General features: G+C 33.7%; 5 protein-coding genes across 6 annotated transcripts; 2 read left to right on the forward strand and 3 right to left on the reverse strand.

The window, feature by feature from the left end:
- Nucleotides 1–302: 302 nt before the first annotated feature.
- Sod2 (superoxide dismutase 2) lies at nucleotides 303–4,888 on the reverse strand. Its single transcript, XM_081974964.1, has 4 exons — nucleotides 4,711–4,888; nucleotides 4,482–4,658; nucleotides 4,188–4,417; nucleotides 303–661 (listed from the first exon to the last, which is right to left on the reverse strand). The coding sequence occupies exons 1-4, from the start codon at nucleotides 4,746–4,748 to the stop codon at nucleotides 459–461; spliced, it is 648 nt and encodes a 215-aa protein (XP_081831090.1). The 5' UTR covers nucleotides 4,749–4,888; the 3' UTR covers nucleotides 303–458.
- A 2,888-nt stretch (nucleotides 4,889–7,776) lies between these two features.
- Nucleotides 7,777–8,276, forward strand: ND-B12 (NADH dehydrogenase [ubiquinone] 1 beta subcomplex subunit 3). The gene has a single exon (XM_081972141.1). The coding sequence runs from the start codon at nucleotides 7,890–7,892 to the stop codon at nucleotides 8,223–8,225; it is 336 nt and encodes a 111-aa protein (XP_081828267.1). The 5' UTR covers nucleotides 7,777–7,889; the 3' UTR covers nucleotides 8,226–8,276.
- A 48-nt stretch (nucleotides 8,277–8,324) lies between these two features.
- Nucleotides 8,325–9,653, reverse strand: Mettl2 (methyltransferase-like protein). Of its 2 annotated transcripts, none has more exons than XM_081972128.1 (4): nucleotides 9,438–9,653; nucleotides 8,758–9,243; nucleotides 8,534–8,706; nucleotides 8,325–8,481 (listed from the first exon to the last, which is right to left on the reverse strand). In XM_081972128.1, the coding sequence occupies exons 1-4, from the start codon at nucleotides 9,527–9,529 to the stop codon at nucleotides 8,342–8,344; spliced, it is 891 nt and encodes a 296-aa protein (XP_081828254.1). In that variant the 5' UTR covers nucleotides 9,530–9,653; the 3' UTR covers nucleotides 8,325–8,341. The 2 variants fall into 2 exon arrangements, with proteins under 2 accessions (XP_081828254.1, XP_081828246.1); XM_081972120.1 differs by lacking the exon at nucleotides 9,438–9,653 and adding an exon at nucleotides 9,302–9,436.
- A 298-nt stretch (nucleotides 9,654–9,951) lies between these two features.
- Nucleotides 9,952–14,904, forward strand: LOC145724068 (anaphase-promoting complex subunit 15B). The gene is made up of 3 exons (XM_081972154.1): nucleotides 9,952–10,230; nucleotides 14,568–14,627; nucleotides 14,691–14,904. The coding sequence occupies exons 1-3, from the start codon at nucleotides 10,105–10,107 to the stop codon at nucleotides 14,805–14,807; spliced, it is 303 nt and encodes a 100-aa protein (XP_081828280.1). The 5' UTR covers nucleotides 9,952–10,104; the 3' UTR covers nucleotides 14,808–14,904.
- Nucleotides 14,891–18,930, reverse strand: holn1 (CD2 antigen cytoplasmic tail-binding protein 2 homolog holn1). Its single transcript, XM_081972112.1, has 5 exons — nucleotides 18,644–18,930; nucleotides 18,306–18,584; nucleotides 18,096–18,250; nucleotides 15,244–15,406; nucleotides 14,891–15,190 (listed from the first exon to the last, which is right to left on the reverse strand). The coding sequence occupies exons 1-5, from the start codon at nucleotides 18,804–18,806 to the stop codon at nucleotides 14,949–14,951; spliced, it is 1,002 nt and encodes a 333-aa protein (XP_081828238.1). The 5' UTR covers nucleotides 18,807–18,930; the 3' UTR covers nucleotides 14,891–14,948.
- Nucleotides 18,931–21,028: the final 2,098 nt, after the last annotated feature.

Consider the following 21,028-nt stretch of genomic DNA (forward strand, 5'->3'; position numbering starts at 1 on the left):
ACTTAACTGGAACCAAGTGGCACAGAACAGGGAAGACTGGAAAAATATGAGAGAGGCCTATATCCAAAGGATAGAAAACGGCTAGAAGAAGAAGAAGAAGAAGAAGAAGAAGATAACATTAAAAATATTGTAGCTCGATTTGAATTAAGCATGCTAACTTATACCAAATTTTCCAAACTTTTACTATACTTTACAAAATTTTCAAGGTTGTGAAACACGGCTGTATAGGAAGGATTTTAGACATGCTTGGGAATAGATTTTTTTGGGTTGCTTGACAACTATAAAGTATTGATATATACTCGTTATTTAAACTGTAATTTAATCACTAATTTGCTAGCATAACAAAAATATATTACTTAAACCAAAAACTTCCTTGAACTCACAGCTTTAAAAGTGGAAATTAACAAAACCAACGAGTAAAATAACGTTAAATTTCTCAATCTTTTCATTACAACTTATTAACACGAAGTAGCTTTCTTGTAGCGTTCACTGACATCTTTCCAGTTAACAATATCAAATATGGCCTTTACATAATCAGCCCTGACATTTTTATATTGCAAATAATAAGCATGTTCCCAAACATCAATGCCAAAAAGTGGAATAAGCCCTGTGGTTGCTTGAAGTGGATCTTGGTTACCGCAAGTTGCAATTCGAAGAAGTCCTGAAATATTTCATATAAGAGGAAAAAGTTAATATTAAATATTATTGTATAGGTAAAAATAAAAGGAAACAAAAAGCACCAGAGTAAATATATGTATGGACAACCACAAACCCACTCTGTAAAATATAGAATTTTCTTTAATGTTTTTTTACGATTCTGCTGTTTTGTCAGTGTCTAAGAAAAAAATAAATATAGTGATAGGGTCATAAAAAAGTATACGAAAATTCAAACAAAAATAGGATAACGCAACAATGTGTTAAACAAACCATTCATTTTAAACACACATAATATAGTCAAAATTTTAACCTACAAATGCTTTGAAAAATTAGTGCGTTCGGAAGTGACTGATGATCGAGTGCCTTGAAAATCACTGATCATGAGAGTCTCAGTTTAATCATCATTCATTCAGTGAATAGGTGTGCTTGCACTCACTTAAAGATCTCTTCTACTCCTAATAACATAATATATTATTAATGTTCATTGAATCTGTGCTGTGTTATTGTGCTTTGCACAATAAAGCTAAAATAGTAATTTGACATACCAACATCACCAACTTCTTTGTTTTTCATAAAAGTGGTTATTTTGGTTTTACTGACCGACATTTTCTTAGAAATGTTGGTGAAATAGGAGTCGTCAGCTGGAATTCCAGCCTTTTTCATTCGGCATAGGGTAGCAGTACTCACTTTTAAAGCCTGTGATGCTCTATCATACACATTGGAATAATCAATTGGGATGACATCTGGAAACTGTTTCTTTTCGTACTCCAAAAAAAGGACCACATTTAGAATTAGTATTTGGACTTTCTCATTGTAGCGCAGCATTTTTATACCTTTGATATTTGTTTATATCAAAGTGACAGTAAATGTCAACGTTTTTAATTCGACAGGATGACAAAATTAATAACACGGACAATGCATTGGATCTGTTTGAATCCTATGTATATCATCGGGAACAAAAGGTAAAAATATTTAAAAATAGAGATACACATATGTCTAAATCTTTGCATAATAGATTGGGCATACCACAGGGTAGTATATTTTGGGTCCTATTACTGTTTGTAATTTTCGTTAATAAGCTGTTCTCCATAGTACTCTACACTCAGAAAATATCACATGTTACGCAGATGATACAAATTTAACAGTAGGGGGAAAAGATTTGAGGCAGCTAAAAAAGAAAGGTGAAATAATATTAACCAAGGCCAACAAGTGGTTTGTAGAAAATAAGCTTATTTTAAATAAGAATAAGACCAATGTGATTTTATTTCAAACAAAATTGTCAAAAACTTAAAAGTCACACAATTTGACTGCTCTTGATGAAGAACTTAATATTGAAGCAAGTATAAAATTTCTAGGTTTGCACATAGACGAGTTTCTTGATTGGTCAGAAAACTGAAAAGTTAAGCTCAATAGAATATAGAATGCTATAGAATATGAGTGATCAGTAGGTATATGAATGAGAAAATGCAAAAAAAGTTATATATTTCGCAAATTTTGAGTCAATTTTAAAATACGGCACAGTATTCTGGGGTAGGATGGAGGACCCCATCTTGAATGCGGCCATAAGAATTTAGAAAGTGATCATCCATATCTCGGAAACCAATGACGATAGATTTTTTCTAATTACGTCATCGTGTTCTACATAAAAACGTGCCTTAATAATGTATTAGTTTCAAAACTCTCTTTGGCTTTGTTAAGGAGATAATTTAATAAACACGCAATTTTTAATAAAATAAAGATAATTTAATTTGGAAACCGGAAATAAATTTCACATAAAATTCTCTAAAACTTTCCCCATTCACCGACTCTGTAGCTCTTACCGTTTTCGAGATCCCGATACATGTCGAAGCAATTTGGGACACACTGAATTTGTTACTCATTGCAAGTTAACGTCATATTTCAGTTATCTGTAGGAATAACTATAGACATACTTACATCGTATGATCGTAGACTTTTTTTTAAAGTTATATTCGATTATGAGTTTGATTTAAAATAAGAAAGTTATGTTAATTATTGGAAAAACGGAAGGTAGCAGCAAAAAACTAAGCGCGCCACTGGAATCACGTTGAAAAAGTGCCTTACAAATATTTTTGTTTTACTCGATATTTTTATAAACAAAAAAGTTGTGAAGAGTTTTCAAAATGGGCAAATGTCGAAAAACGCCTTCTAGCGCCGGAAACTGATAAGAGATATCGAAATACAGTTCTTGCCATTAATATTTTTTTTTAAATTGAGCTCTGTATACTAGTTTTTTTGCTATCTATCAAGGAAGTGGAGTTTTCCTGTCAAAACACACTAAATCCGGACACCCTGTACATTTAAGAATTAATTTTAAATCATCATTTCTCTTAAATTTTCTTTGATATATACTGTTCATGTGTACTGTAGGCGTTCTTGTTTCCTTCATATACTTGAATACTTATAACATGTATGCTACATAATGAATGACATTTTTGAAATTGCCATTCTAGATTTTGACTCAGAAGATGAAGACGACTTGGATGATTTGATGCTTATGCACTTGCATAATAATATAGCTCTACGACTCTCCCATCTCTTGGAGTGTATACATGGGTTTTGCCCATACACTTCTCTTGCCAAAAAATGTAAATTAACTCTTTTGTAAATCTAAAGCGTAAATTGAAATCTGATTGTTCCATGTTTTGTTTGAAAAATTACATGAATCATAAAACGATTGACAGAAACAGAAACAGAAAAATTTAAAGTTGCATACACGGTATAGTCCGTAAAGTTAGGTTACACTGCAATACGTTAAAGCCGTTATCCGTTATTTTTGCATGTGTAGGTGGTGAAATAACATATTATGTATAAGGTTTTGCTGCCACAAAGTGTCTACTAGGCTGCCAAACAGTCCAAGGTACATAAATACAACGTTACATGAAATGTCATCAAAAGAGAGTGAATAAATAGCTATTTATGTAACCAGTTACGAAAAGATCGATTTTGTGTAACGAATGAATGTTTATAGGGCGAGCGCAGCGAGGTCCTACAATTTGAATGAGTTACACAATAAGACATTTTCGAAACATGTTGCATACATAAATTTTTTCTAATTTTGACCAAAAAGCTGTGAAAACCATCTTTTAAAGTAATTTAACACAAATATTCACTTTCATAGCACCTTGTATAAACTGTGACAACAACGTGTTATGATGGATGTCGCCCATATGTTTCTAGGGAAATGCATAAAAAGAGGGTGTGATGATATGAACTTTTCATAACTAGTTACATAAAGTGATACTTTTCCTAACTAGTTACGAAAAGTAAAACGTTTTGTCACTCTAATCAGTTTTGAAAAGTGTCACTTTATATGCCAAAATTAGAAAAAAAAAATTATTCCATAGGAAAAAACATAACCTCAATTCATAGCCATCTTGTGGCACACCCTGTATATATCTGAATGTAACATAAGAGTAAAACATTTTAGGTAAAATGTGTCAATTTTTATATAGGATTTCATTTTGTAGCAAAATGTAACCTTTCCGAAATGTTTGGAATAAGGTATTTACCTGTTTGTGGTTCATATCCAAGCCATCCCCATCCAGATCCCTGGATAGCAACTGTAACTGCACTAAGTTGCTTTTTCAAATTTTCTAAACTGCCAAATGAATTATTAATAGCTGAACATAACTCAGGACTGGGTTCTGATTTGCCAGGGCTCAAATTCTGCCAGAAGATTGAATGATTTAAATGTCCACCTCCATTAAACTTAATTGCGGGAGCCAAAGCTATTTGAGTACTATAAAAAGCAAATCCACCATTACAGATCACTATAACACGTAGATATGGTTTGTAGTGCTTACGAAACATCTCCTTTCTCAACAGCAGCTTTGAGTTTGTCTTCAGCAGCATTTAAATTTGTAACATAGGTTTGATGATGTTTGGAATGGTGCAAGTTCATGATTTCACGAGATATTACAGGCTCCAGTGCGGCATAATCGTAGGGCAGATCAGGAAGGGTGTGCTTTGATCTGATTCCCCTAAAGAGATATTTTGTTAAAACTTGAAAAAAATCATAAAAAAATTGTTTACCTCCTGACAAAAGTGCCGACATGTCTTGCCAAAAACATGATGTAATTTATGATTTGTTATGTAAATATTTAATAATCACCCTCTCAACAAAATTGTTACGAAAGAGGTGAACTTGAAATCAAAAACAACCACAATTCTAAAAAAATACTTGAGATTTTTGAGTGGATGATAAAAATCGGTTGTAAAATGTTTGACACTTTGAAAGATATCATGTGATCGAAGAATGAAAAATATACCAAGCCTCACGTGGTAAAATGTCAAAATAAAAATGGAATCTTTGCTTCTCTTTTGTTATATCGATTCTAAATGTTATTAGGAGTTATCGAAAACATTAATCATTAAGGTTCTAAACTAAGTTTAAGGGATTTATGGCCGATATAAAAACATTAAAAACAATCCATTTCAATTTGTTCTTGAAGTATAATGGTTTTAGAAGCTAAATAATGATATACACAGAGCTGTCGGTAGTTGGATTACTTTCCTTTGTATTTGCTTTTCCTTGACCGAATTCAAGTGAAAAACTGAAGCTACTTTAATTCTCTACCAAAACCTTAAAGGGACATTTTGTCCCTATTAGGATCTCAGATAGCCTATGGGACATTTTGCCCTCAGTGAGTTATTTTCCAAAGACTCATACAAGATCTGTAATCAGTGTAATCTCAGTGTATTCTTCAATCTCAGGGAGCTATGGAACATGCTAGGTTGGGGATTTCCCTTAGAAGAAGAACCAGAGTTACACAGACGTAATATCACGCGGAGTTAAAGTGGAGCTAATTAGGGCATCTTCCACGCCAGAACAGTGGAAAAAGCACCAGATGTACTTTGGCAATCCAGAGAAACAACGAGAAGTAGAAATAGGCCACAATAGGCTCTGGACAATATGATATCGTCATGTTTAGATATAGGGGGTTGGTAGGGGTAGAAGATAGACCACAGCAGCCATGGAAAATTCTTTATTATAAGAAGGCCCAGTAAGTAAAACCCGCGACCTTAAGCACTGGGTACTTATTGGGCGCACCCAAAGGGCTAGTTGGAACTGACAGTGCTAAGGATTCAATCGGCCAATTTAAGTTATAACATAGGAACCTTTCATTATCAGCCTGGGGCTCCGGAGAAGGTAGCTAGCCAACCGACCCGGAGACCATCAGTGATCTTAGATATGCTTGGGTGCATCTTTTATAATCATACCTGACCTCAATTGTGCTAATTATGTTGAGAGAGATAGTGTTCACTACGCAATCGGTTTAGATTGGCAATCTCTTCACGTTTCAGGTGATTTGCTCTTACGAACACAGGCGACTTCAAAGGATTGCTTACTACTTTTACCAGTTCAGCATACATCAGAGCCTCTTTTGTGCTTGCGATAAATCTCCTCCACTGCTCACATGCATCATTGCAACGCACCTGCTTTCTAATCATAGAAAGAGTGACAATATCATAAGACTCATGGATGGATGCTCATGGATAACAGCATACCTAAGTATAACTTTGTCAAATTATGGGTGTGGGGGTTCTTGAGTTGTGGTCTTTAATAAAACACAGAGATCAATTGCTTGATCGTATGTATTTCGACGTTTCAAGGCTCTTTATTAGAAAATTTTTGCTCAAGCAACAAAACGCAGTCTGGGATGCTAATCAGAGACATCAGCAGTAACCCTAAAAACACCCTGGGGTATTCTCCATCTCATAGTGGAGTGTGTGGGGCACCACAAAGACCTCAAGACAGGCGGGGGAAAAATGTTCGAGCCACACCCCACCGGTTCCACCAAAACATCCCCATCGGAAAACCGAATGGACTGCCGGCTTTGTGCCGAAAATGTAACAGTACATACACTCCTGATGAAGAGGCCAGTCAGCCTTGAAACGTCGAATTACATGTGTTTTATTTCGGACCACAACAGAAGAACCCACCCATAGTTGTGATCAAAAAGTCCAAAAACGACGCACCGTTCAACACGTAGCAACTGTACTTTGCCAAACAGTACTCGACCTACATTCCAACTAGAGATATCTGGAAGAGTGGACTTCCAGTAAAGGCAATGTGGTGTGGTACACAGACGGCTCAAAAACCCAAGTAGAAATAGGAGGCTCATCAACAAATTCAGAAGCAATGAGCTATACTAAGACACCACACTATCAAAGCTATGAAGTCTGGATGATTAAAGAGACAAAGGCAAAACTAGACAAGTCTTATAACTTGGAGAAGATCACAATAGATCTCATGGGTGGCAGTGACAATAAAGCAATACGCAACTCTCCCAAACTGTAATCTGTAATCTCAGAATTCTTTAAATAGAGATCATCCACGAGTAAGTTGTTGTGCTTGTCTTATTTGAGATAATTTTTCTTTAAGATTTCCTTTGCAATCTGACCGTTCTTAACACTTCTAACTAATTTTGGAAACAAAGTAGAAACTCCACAACAGTTCGCCAAGTTTAAATATCTAGTACGTCCTTCGCTGGGACGCAATTAGAATTAATTCTCAAATTTCTTATAGAAATCGATCAATCTGTTATCAAATATTGTCACATCCGTGTTAGTAGTTACGGTGCACACACAGTAACCAGCATAGTCAGGAAGGTTAGCATAATGAGGTCGCTGACGAATATAAAACCTGCACGGTAGCTCGACTAAAGCACCGAATTCTGGTGTCTTCCCCAGAGGGAGGTCACTGACTGATCTCTGGGTTACCAAGGGCCACACACGAAAATCAGCCCTAGCAAAGGAAATAGTGTGGGCGAGCAGCAAAAGTTGCCGTACCTCACCTCCCTTTGCTAGTACCACAGCGTCTTTACGGGCTCGGTGAATACCTTCGGACAAGAGTCTAGGGGTTCATTCATCCCAGCTAAAGCGTTCGCCCTGCGCGCTCTCTATATGTTTTAGACAATAAAGCGAGTTACCAATGAACCAAGTTTTCTTCCCTCTGAGCTACCCTTAGTACCCTTTAACGTGACAATATCAAAGAATAAATTCTTAATTAAATGAAGTTTGGCACTGGAAATGTTTTCGAAAAAGCCCTGTTGCGTCATATATCAAAATCAGGTGTATATGACAAAAAAGCCGTCAAATGTCACTTTTGACAAGAAAAAGTTTCTAAAAAATATTCAAGTTGCATAATATTCAAATCAAAAAATATTTAACAAAAGTTTTGTAAATATTTATTAAAAACCTACAAAAACATGGGTGGCGGTGGACACGGACATGGGCATGGACACCACGGTCCACCCTATGAAATTCCAGACTGGAGAATCTACAAAGTGGCGGACATCCCTAGACTGGTTACAATTGAAAAAGCCCTTGCTGCTAAAGGACTGAAAGATCCTTGGTTGCGCAACGAAGTTTGGAGGTACGATCCTAAGGAATGGGGCTACGAAAAACAAAAAATGAGAACTGCCTTATTCAGAGGATTTGGAAAGGGTTTTGTTGCATTTGTAGTGACCATTATTGGAACAGAGATCTATAAGAGACAGTTTCCAGATGAACATGGCCATGGCCACGGAGATGGCCATCACTAGCTTTTATGTTGGTTGTTTGTAGTAAATAATTTTGAATATACATTAAGCTTTGTTAGGATTTTCTTGTCAACTAAACCCTCAAGGTAGGACAAAAACACATTTAAAAAACTCAAACTTTATTTGGGTTTTTCATATTTTGCTTGTATCCACACTCTGTACATTTTTAGGAGCCTGCCTCTGTTTACTTGTAATCTTCTGTCTGCTCTATTTTCTTTTTCCACAAATCCTGCTTCTTCACATAAATGTTTAATTTCATCTGCAAAAAGGTAATAACTAATCTCTACACAGATGTTTAGTTGGTAGCTTACCTTGAGTGAAAAAATAAACTCTAGTACCATCTCCCCTAACATAGAAATTGTCACCTAATGATCTCCCAGGTTTAAATCTCAGCTGAGCCAAATCATACCTTCCATAATCTCTAAATAATAGTAATCCTCCAGGTTTTAGGCACTGATAAATATTGGAAATAATACTTTTATACCTATAAAATTAAAACTAAACTCAAAAAACTCTTTCATTTTACTTAACATACTTATCAGGATGAATAGCAGATAAAACAAATATTACAACAATAATATCAATTGAATTGTTCTCAAATGGTAAATCCCACTTATCACTTGAAATATCCAATACAAATGCATTACACCTTTTTACATCAAAAGCTTCAGATTCTTTTAAAATCTGAATTGCCTTCTCTGAGAAATCACACCCATATACTTTTAACAAAGTATTAGTGCTGTATTGCAAGATTGGGAATATTGTGTTTCCAACTCCACACCCCAACTCAAAAATCCTCAAATCTTTATTATCTGTAGTAGCCAATTCTGGAAATTCAGTAAACAACCAATGGCGGTCTTTGAAAAACTTGTTTTCATGAATATCATAAAAAGAGTCCCAAAATGTGTTTGCTTGTGAATCATATTTTTCAATTTCTTCTGAACTTAATTTAACAATGCTATTTTGCTGTACTTTTTTAAGGGCTTCCTGTTCCTGCTCATTATCCCACTTTACATCATCCCTGAAAAAAATATAGAGTTTAAACAGAACACATGATATAACTAACCAAGATTAAGTACCAAGCATTGAAACTAAAAATATCTGAATTATCATTTAAGTAGCGAGAACCATATTTTGGTTTTTTCCTGTACCGAGTGTGACAGTTTCTTAACGAAATTTTACAGCTTAATATACAGATTTTGGTCATTTTCATACCAGGCATTATGTTGAAAAACATCTTTCTCATTGCTAAGGTATCGATTTCCAAATTGTGGTCTTATTGGTGTTTCCTTCTCTAAATCTCCCATGTTCTCAGTACATTTTTGATTTACAGTTAAAGCACAATTCTTGTTTGGGGCTGATCTAAATTAAATAGAAAATTATTTAATCTAATCAAGTAAAAATAAAACATAACCACAAATGATGAAAATGAAAAGAGAGGTTATGGTTACTTGTTACGTTTATTCTTCTTCACTTCGTACTAGGTGCGTTTCCGCTTATACAAGGCTTTTAAAAAAATTTGAACTTAACAAATAAAATATTTGGCAAAACCCCTTTTTTAATTGAATTGTCTTTCGAAACTGGATTTTATTCCTCATCATAGTTTTTTTTTCAACATGGTCAATTAGCTAAAATTTTTTCAGTCATCAGTAAGGAGATTTGGTCAGATAAGAAGTCAGCAGCTCTTGTATAAGAAGAGAAAGAAGAATTGTGTGTAGCTAACCTAGTTTTGAATTCCAGTCAAAATTTTAAATTCAAAATATAAACAAATTACAAAACAGAATTTAAGGAACTTGAATTTTTATAAAAAAACATTAAAAGAAAAAGAACTCAGCAGCAGTGAGCGTTATTTTATTATAGTTGTTTGGTTGAATAGTATAAAATGAATAGTATTCCTTTATTTCCAAAATGTTTACCAAAACTAACAGACAGAGCCTGGTTTGATGTTGACCACCCTTGTGTGCATGAAGATGAAGTGGCTCAGTTGGAGAAAGAATATCAAGACTGGGTAATGTACTCTATTAATACTAGTATGTACTAGGTACTTTATAAGAATTAGAGCAACAACTAGATATCTTGAAATTTACATTTTCATAGAAAATCAGCTTTAAAAATTGAAAACAAAATTAACATATCAAGTTGCTTATTTTTGATCAGCCTCTAATAGCTATTTATGTACCAAGGGCGTTAGAGGAAACATAATGTCCAGAAATATAAACAATAAGTCTAAAAACAAAACCCTGTTCAGTCTTTGTGGGATCACCTTAGATATCAAAGAATATAATTGACTGTCATGAAGCTTAAGATATTGCTAAATAAGTTATTTTCTAAAAATGTATTGTTTATTTTAAAAACAAAGCCCTATTATATAGGCCAATTAAACAAAGCCCTATTATATATAATTTAAAATACAAACTGACTTAGTATTGTTTGACATACTATACACTAATAAAGTTTGGTTGCTTAAAACTGAGACACCCTGTACTCTTAAATGTTGTTACTTCTGTTTTCTAACTCAGTGATGTTCAAATCTACACAAGTAGCTTAATTGATGCTATTTATGCCCCTATTTATAAACAATGCTTCACTCGTTCTCAGACTTCAGTCCTACTCAAGTACAGTTTTTTGTTTTATAAACCTAACTTAACCTCTAAGGCGTACTTTTGTCGTGCTTTCATCGAGACTTGCTCAAGTTAGGTATTGACCTGACTTGAGCATTGCTTGGTCTCATTTTTGATGTTTCAAAATCAAAATAAAACTGTCTAAAATTGAAAGTAGAGGGTTTAAAAACTGAAATCAAAACACAATAAAAAAATCAAAAAGTTTGTGGTTTATTTTGTCAACTTTTCAGGAAATAGATACTGTGTAAGTATAGTTGCCACAAATTGTTCAAGTATAAACTATAGATCTTCAATATTAATTATTATGGCACATGCTGATATAGAGGATACAGATGAATTTTTGGAATACATCAATGATGAAAATATGTTACAAAGGTGGGCCTCCTCCAGTTGCTAGTTGGTGAAATGTTTGTTCTGTGTTTTGTCTCCTTTTTCTACGATATAAAATTATATAGAGCAACCCACATAAACATTTCTATTGATCATCTTACTTCTGTTTTAAATTATTCCACAGTTTCTTACGTTTGACAGCATTCCTGGGAACAGTTATCATAGATCCTTGGGAATACTCTGTAGCAATTTCTGTCCATTCTGCTTGTTTTTTTTGTACAGTTGCTGCGTCGTTCGTTTGTCCTCCACTAATTTGTGTTTGTCTACTAAATTAGCCAACAAAAGCTTCTCTTTTTGGGTATAGGTTGTTATTTTAGCCATCAAAAAATTTCTTTATGATCCTATAGGCATATAGATGGTAAAGGTATGTATAAAATTATTGTTAAATACGTACCTCAAGGCAAATAATTAATATTTTAAAAAGAAAACCACCAAACCAAACCAAATTCAAATAACTTACAATCAAGGCTCAAACAACCACTTCCGCGTTCCAGGTAAATTGCCAAACATTTTTGACATTGGCAATGAAGGTAACACGAAAGTTACTGGAAATTAAATTAAAAAATTAAAAATTACTAGCAAAACTATCTTTGGTTATGCTTTGCCGAGAATTACCGAAGTTCTGTTTATAAAACTTGTGTTGTACTCAAGACTCGAGACGTACTTCGCGAAGATGTACTTGAGTATGAGATTGAGATTCGTTTATAAATACGGGCATTACATTGTCCTATTTATTTCACTTTGGTGTTAATACAGTTTTAAGGTGCTTCAAATTTTTTTTTTATTTTAGTTTTTTAAACTTCATATAAAATTCACAGAACACCACACAGTATGAACTATTATTTGATGTTCAGACTTTGTTATTGAAAACTAGTACCAGAATGCAAAAAATACATTAGACAATGCCCCTGAAAAACTTTGAATACCTATCTTTTCTGAATAATGTAAAGTTTAAGTTGCAAAATTATTATAACAAGAGTTTTACAAAATATAGAAAAATAAAACAGCAAAAAACAAATTTAGTTTACATAACAAACTGTATTCTCAAAATACATCTTTACAGAAATAGTACTAATAATACTTAAGTTTATTAAAAAAAATACAAACCCATATTTTATGTTGAAACTGTTTGAGATATCCAAGAAGCATATTCTACAAGACAAAATGTTTTTAATGTTTGCTATTGGCATGTTACTGGCTATTTTTAAACACAAAATTCATACTCTTCTGGTGTTTCAAAAAATAAAAATTACATAATTTGTATTTGACTTTGCTGCTCAGTTCAAAACAGAAAAGGTCCCTTGACTTTATTTCTTTCCTGTTTCCTAGTAAAAAATTCAAAACATTTTTATTTAGTTTTATTAGTTTTTATTTTAATGTTTTTTGTGGTTTCTAAAGTGTCCATAAAATGTTTCGAAGCAATTAACATAAAGTTTTTGTTTTCCTTTTAACTTAAACATAAACACCCTGTTTTTCTGTAACAAAGCTTTTGTTTAATAATTTTGAAGTTGTGTTTGTTATAAAAAACCTGATTTAAGTTTTGCTAAAAAAAGGATTGCTTTCTATAGAGCAACTGTTCTTAACTTTATTTAGTGTATTGTAACCAAACGTATAGGCATTCCGCATACTAGGATTAAGGATACGGGTATTCAGTACGGGTATTAGTAAGGTACTAGGATTAAGGATACGGGTATGGCGTGACGTGACGTCTACGGCCGAATCTCCGTATATTCCCGCGCTACAAAGTTCAAACTTTTGTTCAAAAAACGGTTGAAGTTGGTGGCCTGAAATTTTAGATAAAGTGTTATGACTAGAGTCCGGATTTCTAGAAATGTTGCTTTTTGTAAATAATAAAAGCAACCAACCCTTGACATCTAATGAGAACGATTTATGCAAAACCATTTGACAAATTTTGTGCTTATTTTAGTTATTTGTGCTTATTTACTGCTATTTTTGTATGGTTTAACTAGTTTTTGATAAAACAAGTTTTTAAAAATACACTAAACTAATAACTGCTTTGACAAAAAAACGCAGAAGTTTTGACGTAATCTTATTGGTTCTGTAACGTCGCACAGTAGGCCATTGGGCCCTAAGTGATAATAATGACTATTGCTATATTGAGATATTGAAGGCTTCTGAACGACAAAATCATGCTGCAAAATGTATAAGTATCAATTTACAAATTCAAACTGACCAAAAAATTTCCAAATGTACTTGAACTAGTCTAAAAAAAGTAACCACATTCCAAAACACTATAGAAGCTCTAAAATGGCTTTCAAACTCTTACAAAGCAGCCTAGAAGCTTCCAAAAGCATTTAGAACACTCTAAAAGCTTCCAAATGATTTTTAATTTATCTAAAAGCTCTCAAAAGATTTCAAGAGTCTAAAAGCTTCCATATGCTTCATAACAGCTTCCAAAAGTTTCTAAAACTGTCTAAAGGTTTCGAATGCCTTAAAGGCAGTCCAGAACCTTCAAGGCTCTTTAAACTGTCCAAACACCTTGCAAATGCTCCTAAATTAGTCTAAAAAGGTTTTAAAACACTGGAGAAACTCTAAAATGCTTCTCAAGCAGTCTAAAGCTTTCCAAATAATCTTCAACTAATCTAGAAGCTCACAAAAATTTTCAAGGCAATCTAAAAGCTTCCATATGCTTCTAGAGCAGTTTAAAAGCTTCCAAAAGTTCAAAGTAAAATGCCTTAAAAGCAGTCTAGAAACTTCAATGCTCCTAAAGTAGTCTAAAAAGATTTCAAAACATTACAGACACTCCAAAATGCTTCTAAAGCAGTCGGAAGTCTTTAAAAACAGTCTAGAAGGTTCCGAAAGCATTTAAAACAGTCATCAAAAAGATTCCAAATGCTTTTCAACTAGTTTAGAAGCTCCCAGAAGATATCAAAACAGTCTAGAAGCTTCCAAAAATTTCTAGAACCGTGTAAGAGTTTCCAAATGCTTCTAAAGCATTCCAGAATGTTAAATATGCTCTTTAAACAGTCCAAAAACCTTCCAAATGCTCCTCAAGTAATTCAGAAGGTTTTTGAAAATTTTAAGAACAGTTAAAATCTTCTGTATGCTTCTAAAGCAGTTTGAAAACTTCAAAAAATTTCTAGAAGTTGAACTCAAAAAAAGTAAAAAAAAAATGTATCTCTGAAAGAGTTTTGAGCTTTTTTAAAAATTTTTATGCTTTTTTGAGGAAAATTATTTTGCTTTTTTTCATGATTTTAGTGCTTTTTAATCCGGAGTCTAATTCGGACATTGAATACTTTCAAAATTTAAGACCGCACTGAAAAACCTTATTGTAGTGTATTAGTATTACTCTCAACATTTTGTGTATTTTCAGAATGACGCTATCACAAAAACCAACTCAGATTTACCACCCATAGGAAAAACTTCAGCAGAGGTAATCACAACGTTAACACATCTCTTTTTCTTTTTTATTAGTATTTTATTTTTGCAATTCTAGATTGTTGGTGATGACGATGATGAAGAAGAAGATGACAATGATGATGATGATGATGATGATAGTGAAAGTCATGATGATGAAGAAGAAGATGAAATTGAAATGGAAGCAGCCAATTAAATTTTAAATAGAAACTGTACTTTAATTACTAAAATAATGTCAATAAAGTTAACTGTTATAGAGTCATAAAATGTTAAAAACTGTTTTCAAAACCAAATTTTATTCTGTTTTCTTTTTACAGTAACAAGAATAATTTTAAACTTATTCATATAATTCAAAATCCATCCTGCCAAGTGAATAGAAATTTGTACCATCCCCACACTTCCTAACCATTACGCCAGGTTTAAAGTATTTCTCCTTCTGCCATTTAATCATTTGGGAAGTATTATAAGGACCCTCAATTTTTTCATCCTCAGCAGCCCATTTAAATTCCCACTTTAATTCCAAACTTTCAGTGCTTTGGGACTCGGGTTTGTTTTCTTTAGAACTTGTAGAAGGTTCATCTGGAACAATATTTTTATAAAAAAAATGAAATAATAAAATAGTTTATAAAAACCTTTCAACTTTTCCTTCTCTTTAACATCAAAGTCATCAGCATACATATCAAGTTCTGGTTCTTGAACACTTTTTTTGTTTTTACCTTCTTCCTTGTTTATTTTAGCTTCAATTAACTCATATGTTTCTTGGTATACATCCATATTTCCAAGTTGTGTTAATACCTATAATATTAGCTGTGATATTAGTTATTCAAGGAATTTTCATATACATGATGGCCTAATTACATTACATGATAGACTACAAGTTTATTCATTTGCAAAATCCAAAAATATGCAGATGTCCCATTTAAAATAAAAAAGTTGACATCTACTTCCTGTTAAACCTGAAGTGACAGAAGATGAAATTTTTTTTGAAACTTAGCACCAGTGATGTAAGCCGGTCATATGACAGCGTTATATTCTTCAGTCATGACGTCATGACCGTCACGTCACAATGTTAAATGACCATTGGTCATTTAAGGATTGTGGTTATGGTGTCAAACTGTCAGAATCAATGTTGCCAAACCTACCGTTAATATTTTATATTTACCGTTTTTGTAGTTCTTCTACCGTTCTCCTGTTTTTCGTATATAATCTACCGTTTTTAATTACGTTATAGCCATTATGTTGATTGTGAAACTTTTTATATACTTTTTCAGTTTATTGAATAGGAAATTTAATAACGATTCCAAAAATGCGCTTAAAACAGTCATTTTCTTACTCCAAATTATTGTCTAAAACCACGTGATGTCTGTCACTATTGTCCCAATTGTCAAATTTTTACTAGAATTTGCAAGAATTACATTTTAACACAGTTTTTGAAACAAGACGATTTTCTGAGATTTAACAGCTATTTTGACAATTGTCTCTTCATAGCTTAGCTAAATACTCTTCTGAAATTACGTGACAACTTTCAATAACGTCAAAACTGTCAAACTATGCTCAAAAGTTGTAAAAATCAGGATTTAGAAACGTTTTCTTGCAGTATTTGATACAAAACATGTTTCTGAGAATTATGACAGTTATTTTGTTAATTGTCACTTCATAGTCTAGCTAAATAGTCTTCTGAAATCATGTGACAACTGCCACTAACGTCAAAACTGTCAAACTATGCTCAAAAGTTGTAAAAATCAGGATTTAGAAACGTTTTCTTGTAGTATTTGATACAAAACGTGTTTCTGACAATTATGACAGTTATTTTGACAATTTTCACTTCAAAGTCTAGCTAAATAGTCTTCTGAAATCATGTGACAACTGCCACTAACGTCAAAACTGTCAAACTATGCTCAAAAGTTGCAAAAATCAGGATTTAGAAACGTTTTCTTGCAGTATTTGATACAAAACGTGTTTCTTACAATTACGACAGTTATTTTGACAATTTTTACTTCAAAGTCTAGCTAAATAGTCTTCTGAAATCATGTGACAACTGCCACTAACGTCAAAACTGTCAAACTATGCTCAAAAGTTGTAAAAATCAGGATTTAGAAACGTTTTCTTGCAGTATTTGATACAAAACATGTTTCTGAGAATTATGACAGTTATTTTGTTAATTGTCACTTCATAGTCTAGCTAAATAGTCTTCTGAAATCATGTGACAACTGCCACTAACATCAAAACTGTCAAACTATGCTCAAACGTTGCAAAAATCAGGGTTTAGAAACGTTTTCTTGCCGTATTTGATATAAAATGCGTTTGTGAGAATTATGACAGTTATTTTGCCAATTGTCACTTGACCGTCTAACTAAATAGTGTTCTACAATCACGTGACAACTGTCACTAACGTCAAAACTGTCAAACCACGACCAAAAGTTGCAAAAATCAGGATTTAGAAACATTTTCTTGCTGTAATTGATACAAAACGTGTTTCTGACAATTATGACAGTTATTTTGACAATTGTCATTGTCACTTCATAGTCTAGCTAAATAGTCTTCTGAAATTACATGACAACTATCAATAACGTCAAAACTGTCAAATTATGCTCAAAAGTTGCAAAAATCAGGATTTAGAAACGTTTTCTTGCAGTATTTGATACAAAACATGTTTCTGAGAATTATGACAGTTATTTTGTTAATTGTCACGTGACCATCTAACTAAATAGTGTTCTACAATCACGTGACAACGGTCAATAACGTCAAAACTGTGAAACTATGCTCAAAAGTTGCAAAAATCTGGATTTAGAAACGTTTTCTTGCAGTATTTGATACAAAACGTGTTTCTGACAATTATGACAGTTATTTTGTTAATTGTCACGTGACCATCTAACTAAATAGTGTTCTACAATAACGTGACAACGGTCAATAACGTCAAAACTGTCAAACTATGCTCTAAAGTTGCAAAAATCTGGGTTTAGAAACATTTTCTTGCAAATTTTTTGAGATTTATGATTTTTGACAATAGTCATGTGACTGCCTAGCTAAATTATCCTTTAAAACCATGTGATAACTGTCACTAATGTCAAAACTTAAAAAAACAATTATTAATGGAAAAAATTAAAAAACTGGATTTTGAAGTACAGTTTTTATAGGAAGAATCAATGATTTAAATTTTTAATCTACCCTTGTCTAGGGTGTTTTGACTGATTATTCTACCCCTGGTCACAATTTTTATTTACCAGACAACATAATAATGTTGTAAAGTATTCTAATGCTGGTTTTATTTTGAAAAAAATACCACAAGATGTAAAAGTTAGTTACTTAGTTAATACAATACTTTATTATTATTAAATCATTTAAGAAAAAAATATAAAAGCTAATCCTCATGGAACAATATGTGTCAGGATCAATAAATGACCCTCATTTTACATCACTGCTTAGCACACATTGAATTTATCTGAATTTCAACTTTCTATAAATTGTACTAATAGGTACTTACTTGATTTGCTAGTTCTGTAAGTTTGGTCACATCTTCAGATATTGTTAATGTACCAGCTTTTTTCCTTTTTAAACGTTCAACACTGGACAACTTTGCCACATCTCCACCTAGCCTTTTTAAGGCTTTATTTACTGTTTCCTTTGGTTTCATAAATGCTACATATTCACACCAGATGTTATCACATATCCAAACATAATAATTAAAATATACCCAAAATTTCTTTATAAGTAGCAAGCTCTGAAAATGGTGATTCAGCTTCGTCTTCATCAGATTCACTCTCAGCAAGTCCAGCTTCATCAATATTATACTTTCTTGCTGATTCTGAGTTGCCTTCGACTTTTTGCCAATCAATGTTGTCCAACCAATTGTCTCTTACTTCTTTCTCGTTATTCCAAATAAAATGACCGTCTCTGTCAAAGTGGCCTTCTTCAAGTTCCTCTCTCATATTAAATGCAGTCATTTTTTGTTCACCTTCTTGCCGAGCAAAACCTTAATCAAAACTCAGTGTTAGTTCAGCCTATAAAATCCTATTTTCAGAGTTTACTTACCATCTTCTTCTCCTTCAATATCATTTTCGTCCAACACGTTAGTTTCATCAACAAAGTCTTCCTCATCACTATCTAAGGTATGTTTTTTCTCATTTCTATCTTGTGTTGATCTTTTCTCTTTACGCTCGAAAAACTTGTTGTCATACTTTCTTTTATTAGACATTCTATCAATATTTAAATTGCCTTTTCTCTTTTTTAAACAAGTATTAATGTTATTAAGAAAATATTCACTAACAGCAGACAAAATTTGATACAAACTTGTAAAATAATGTAAACACACTTGACAATGACAAGCTTCTTGACGTTTTTGATGGATGAAATGTCAAGAAGCACGAATTTGTCAATGGTCAAAATAGATAATTGTCGTTTTGACATTTCTTCTCTTCCTCTTTTTTTATTTACAGGACCTTACTTAACAAAAAAAAACGAAAAATCAGGGTGTTAATGTAATTAAATATAAAACGGATTGTAACGACATGAAATGTAATGTGCAAAATGCCACAGTAAAATTAAAAACGGAAAAAAGATCGTGAGTGTGTTATGGCACCTGAAGTTAATGAAGTAATAAAGTGAGTTAGTTAGCTCAAGTTAGTGGATAACTACTACAACTACTAACACTGGTAGCACACTACAACCCAAGGTGGGTCTAGGCTGCCCTGACTATCTGCCTCCACCTGGAGCGGTCGTGGGTCATCCCCCTCCATTCTTGCTGGTCTGCACCAAGGATAACCAGATCCTTAATGATGTTATCTCTCCATCTGTGCCTGGGTCTTCCCAGTGGTCTTTTTCCTATTGGTGCCTCCTCCCATATCCGTTTTATTAGGCGATCGTTTTGGCTTCCTTGCAGGTGCCCTGCCCATCCTAGTCTGCCGGACCTTAACTCCTGAATGATGTCGGGGCTGTGATATATTTGGGGAAGCTCAGCATTGCTTCTCATCTTATAATAGCCGGTCTCGAACGGGACCATATATCATGCGCAGGATCTTTCTCTCAAACCTTCTTAGGAGCTCTGTTTCACGAACTGTCAGTATGTTGCTACTGGTCGTATTATTGTTTGATAGATTTCGGTTTTGGCTTTCCTTGTGATAAATTTTGATTTTAACAGGGTTTGTACTGCAAATGTACATTTGTTTGCCTGTGTGAATCGCTGTTTAATCTCTTCCTGCATATTATTGTCTGCCGTTATTACTGCGCCCAGGTACTTGAAGGTTTGCACTTGCTCAAAATTATAGACGTCCATTGTGACATTCTGCCTGACTGCCTCGCGCGGAGTTGCGGGAAACATGAATGTATTTGGTCTTTCCTTCATTTACTCGTAGACCTATTTTCCTTCACACTAACAGTACTTTCTCCTACTGCGCCTATGTCATCTGCGTAAGCCAAAATAAGTTTGGGACCTCCTGAGCCAAAAATCTCTGATGCTGTTCTTATTGCTTTTTCTAGCGCAAGGTTAAATGGTACTGGCGACAAAGCATCCCCCTGTTTTAGACCTCTGTTAATATGGAATGCTTGGCTGTACTCACCATCGATTTTGACGCGGCTCTTTGCCCCAGGCACGCTCTACACAGTCGAATCAGTTTGTACGGAACCCCAAGTTCTTCAATCTCACTCTAATAACATGCTTGTTCAAAGTATATGAAAATGGTATGTAAGTTCATAGATAAGTTGGAACAATATTGAAAAACTATTTAAATCAACAAATAAAAAAGTGTTGATATTTTTGATATAAGAGCATCAACAGCAGCAAATAAGTATAGGAACACAACACAACCTTTTTCCTATTTTAGCCGTTTTCTGTACTTTGGATATAGGCCTTTTTCATATTTGACCATCGGTTTCAGTTTTGCGCAACTCGATACTAATCTAAGCCTGCGACCTTCTTTATCTCGTCGTACCATCTTTGATGGGGTCGTCCAACACTTCTCCTCTCTTCTCAAGGTCTCCATCAGGGTGCGTATTCTTGAAACGAGGGAAGGGAGTTATCAAGAGAAACACCTGTAGAATGTGACAGGAACCCGTTATTGTCAGCTTCTTCTGTCACATTCTATCAACACTTCTGCTGAGATTTCCGTTTGTAGGAAATGGAAATCTCAGGAGAAGTATTGATAGAATGTAACAGAAGAATCTAACAATAACGGGTTTCTGTCACATTCTACAGGTCTTTCTCTTGATAACTCCCTTCCCTCGTTTCAAGAATACGCACCCTGGTGATATACCTGCTCCAGTTTTGTGTATGTCTGGCCACGTGTCCTGCCCATTGCCATTTTAGGGAACTAATTCTTTTCATTAAGACGAGGACTTTGGTTTTTTCCCTTATCCATGTATTTGTTTTGTGATCTTTCAGGGAAATTCCTAGAATTCGTTTTTCCATGGCACTCTGATGTA

The sequence above is a fragment of the Ips typographus genome, linkage group LG1, assembly GCF_016097725.1.
Source record: "Ips typographus isolate SLU linkage group LG1, UJ_Ityp_2.0, whole genome shotgun sequence".
In the NCBI taxonomy this organism is placed as follows: domain Eukaryota; kingdom Metazoa; phylum Arthropoda; class Insecta; order Coleoptera; family Curculionidae; genus Ips; species Ips typographus.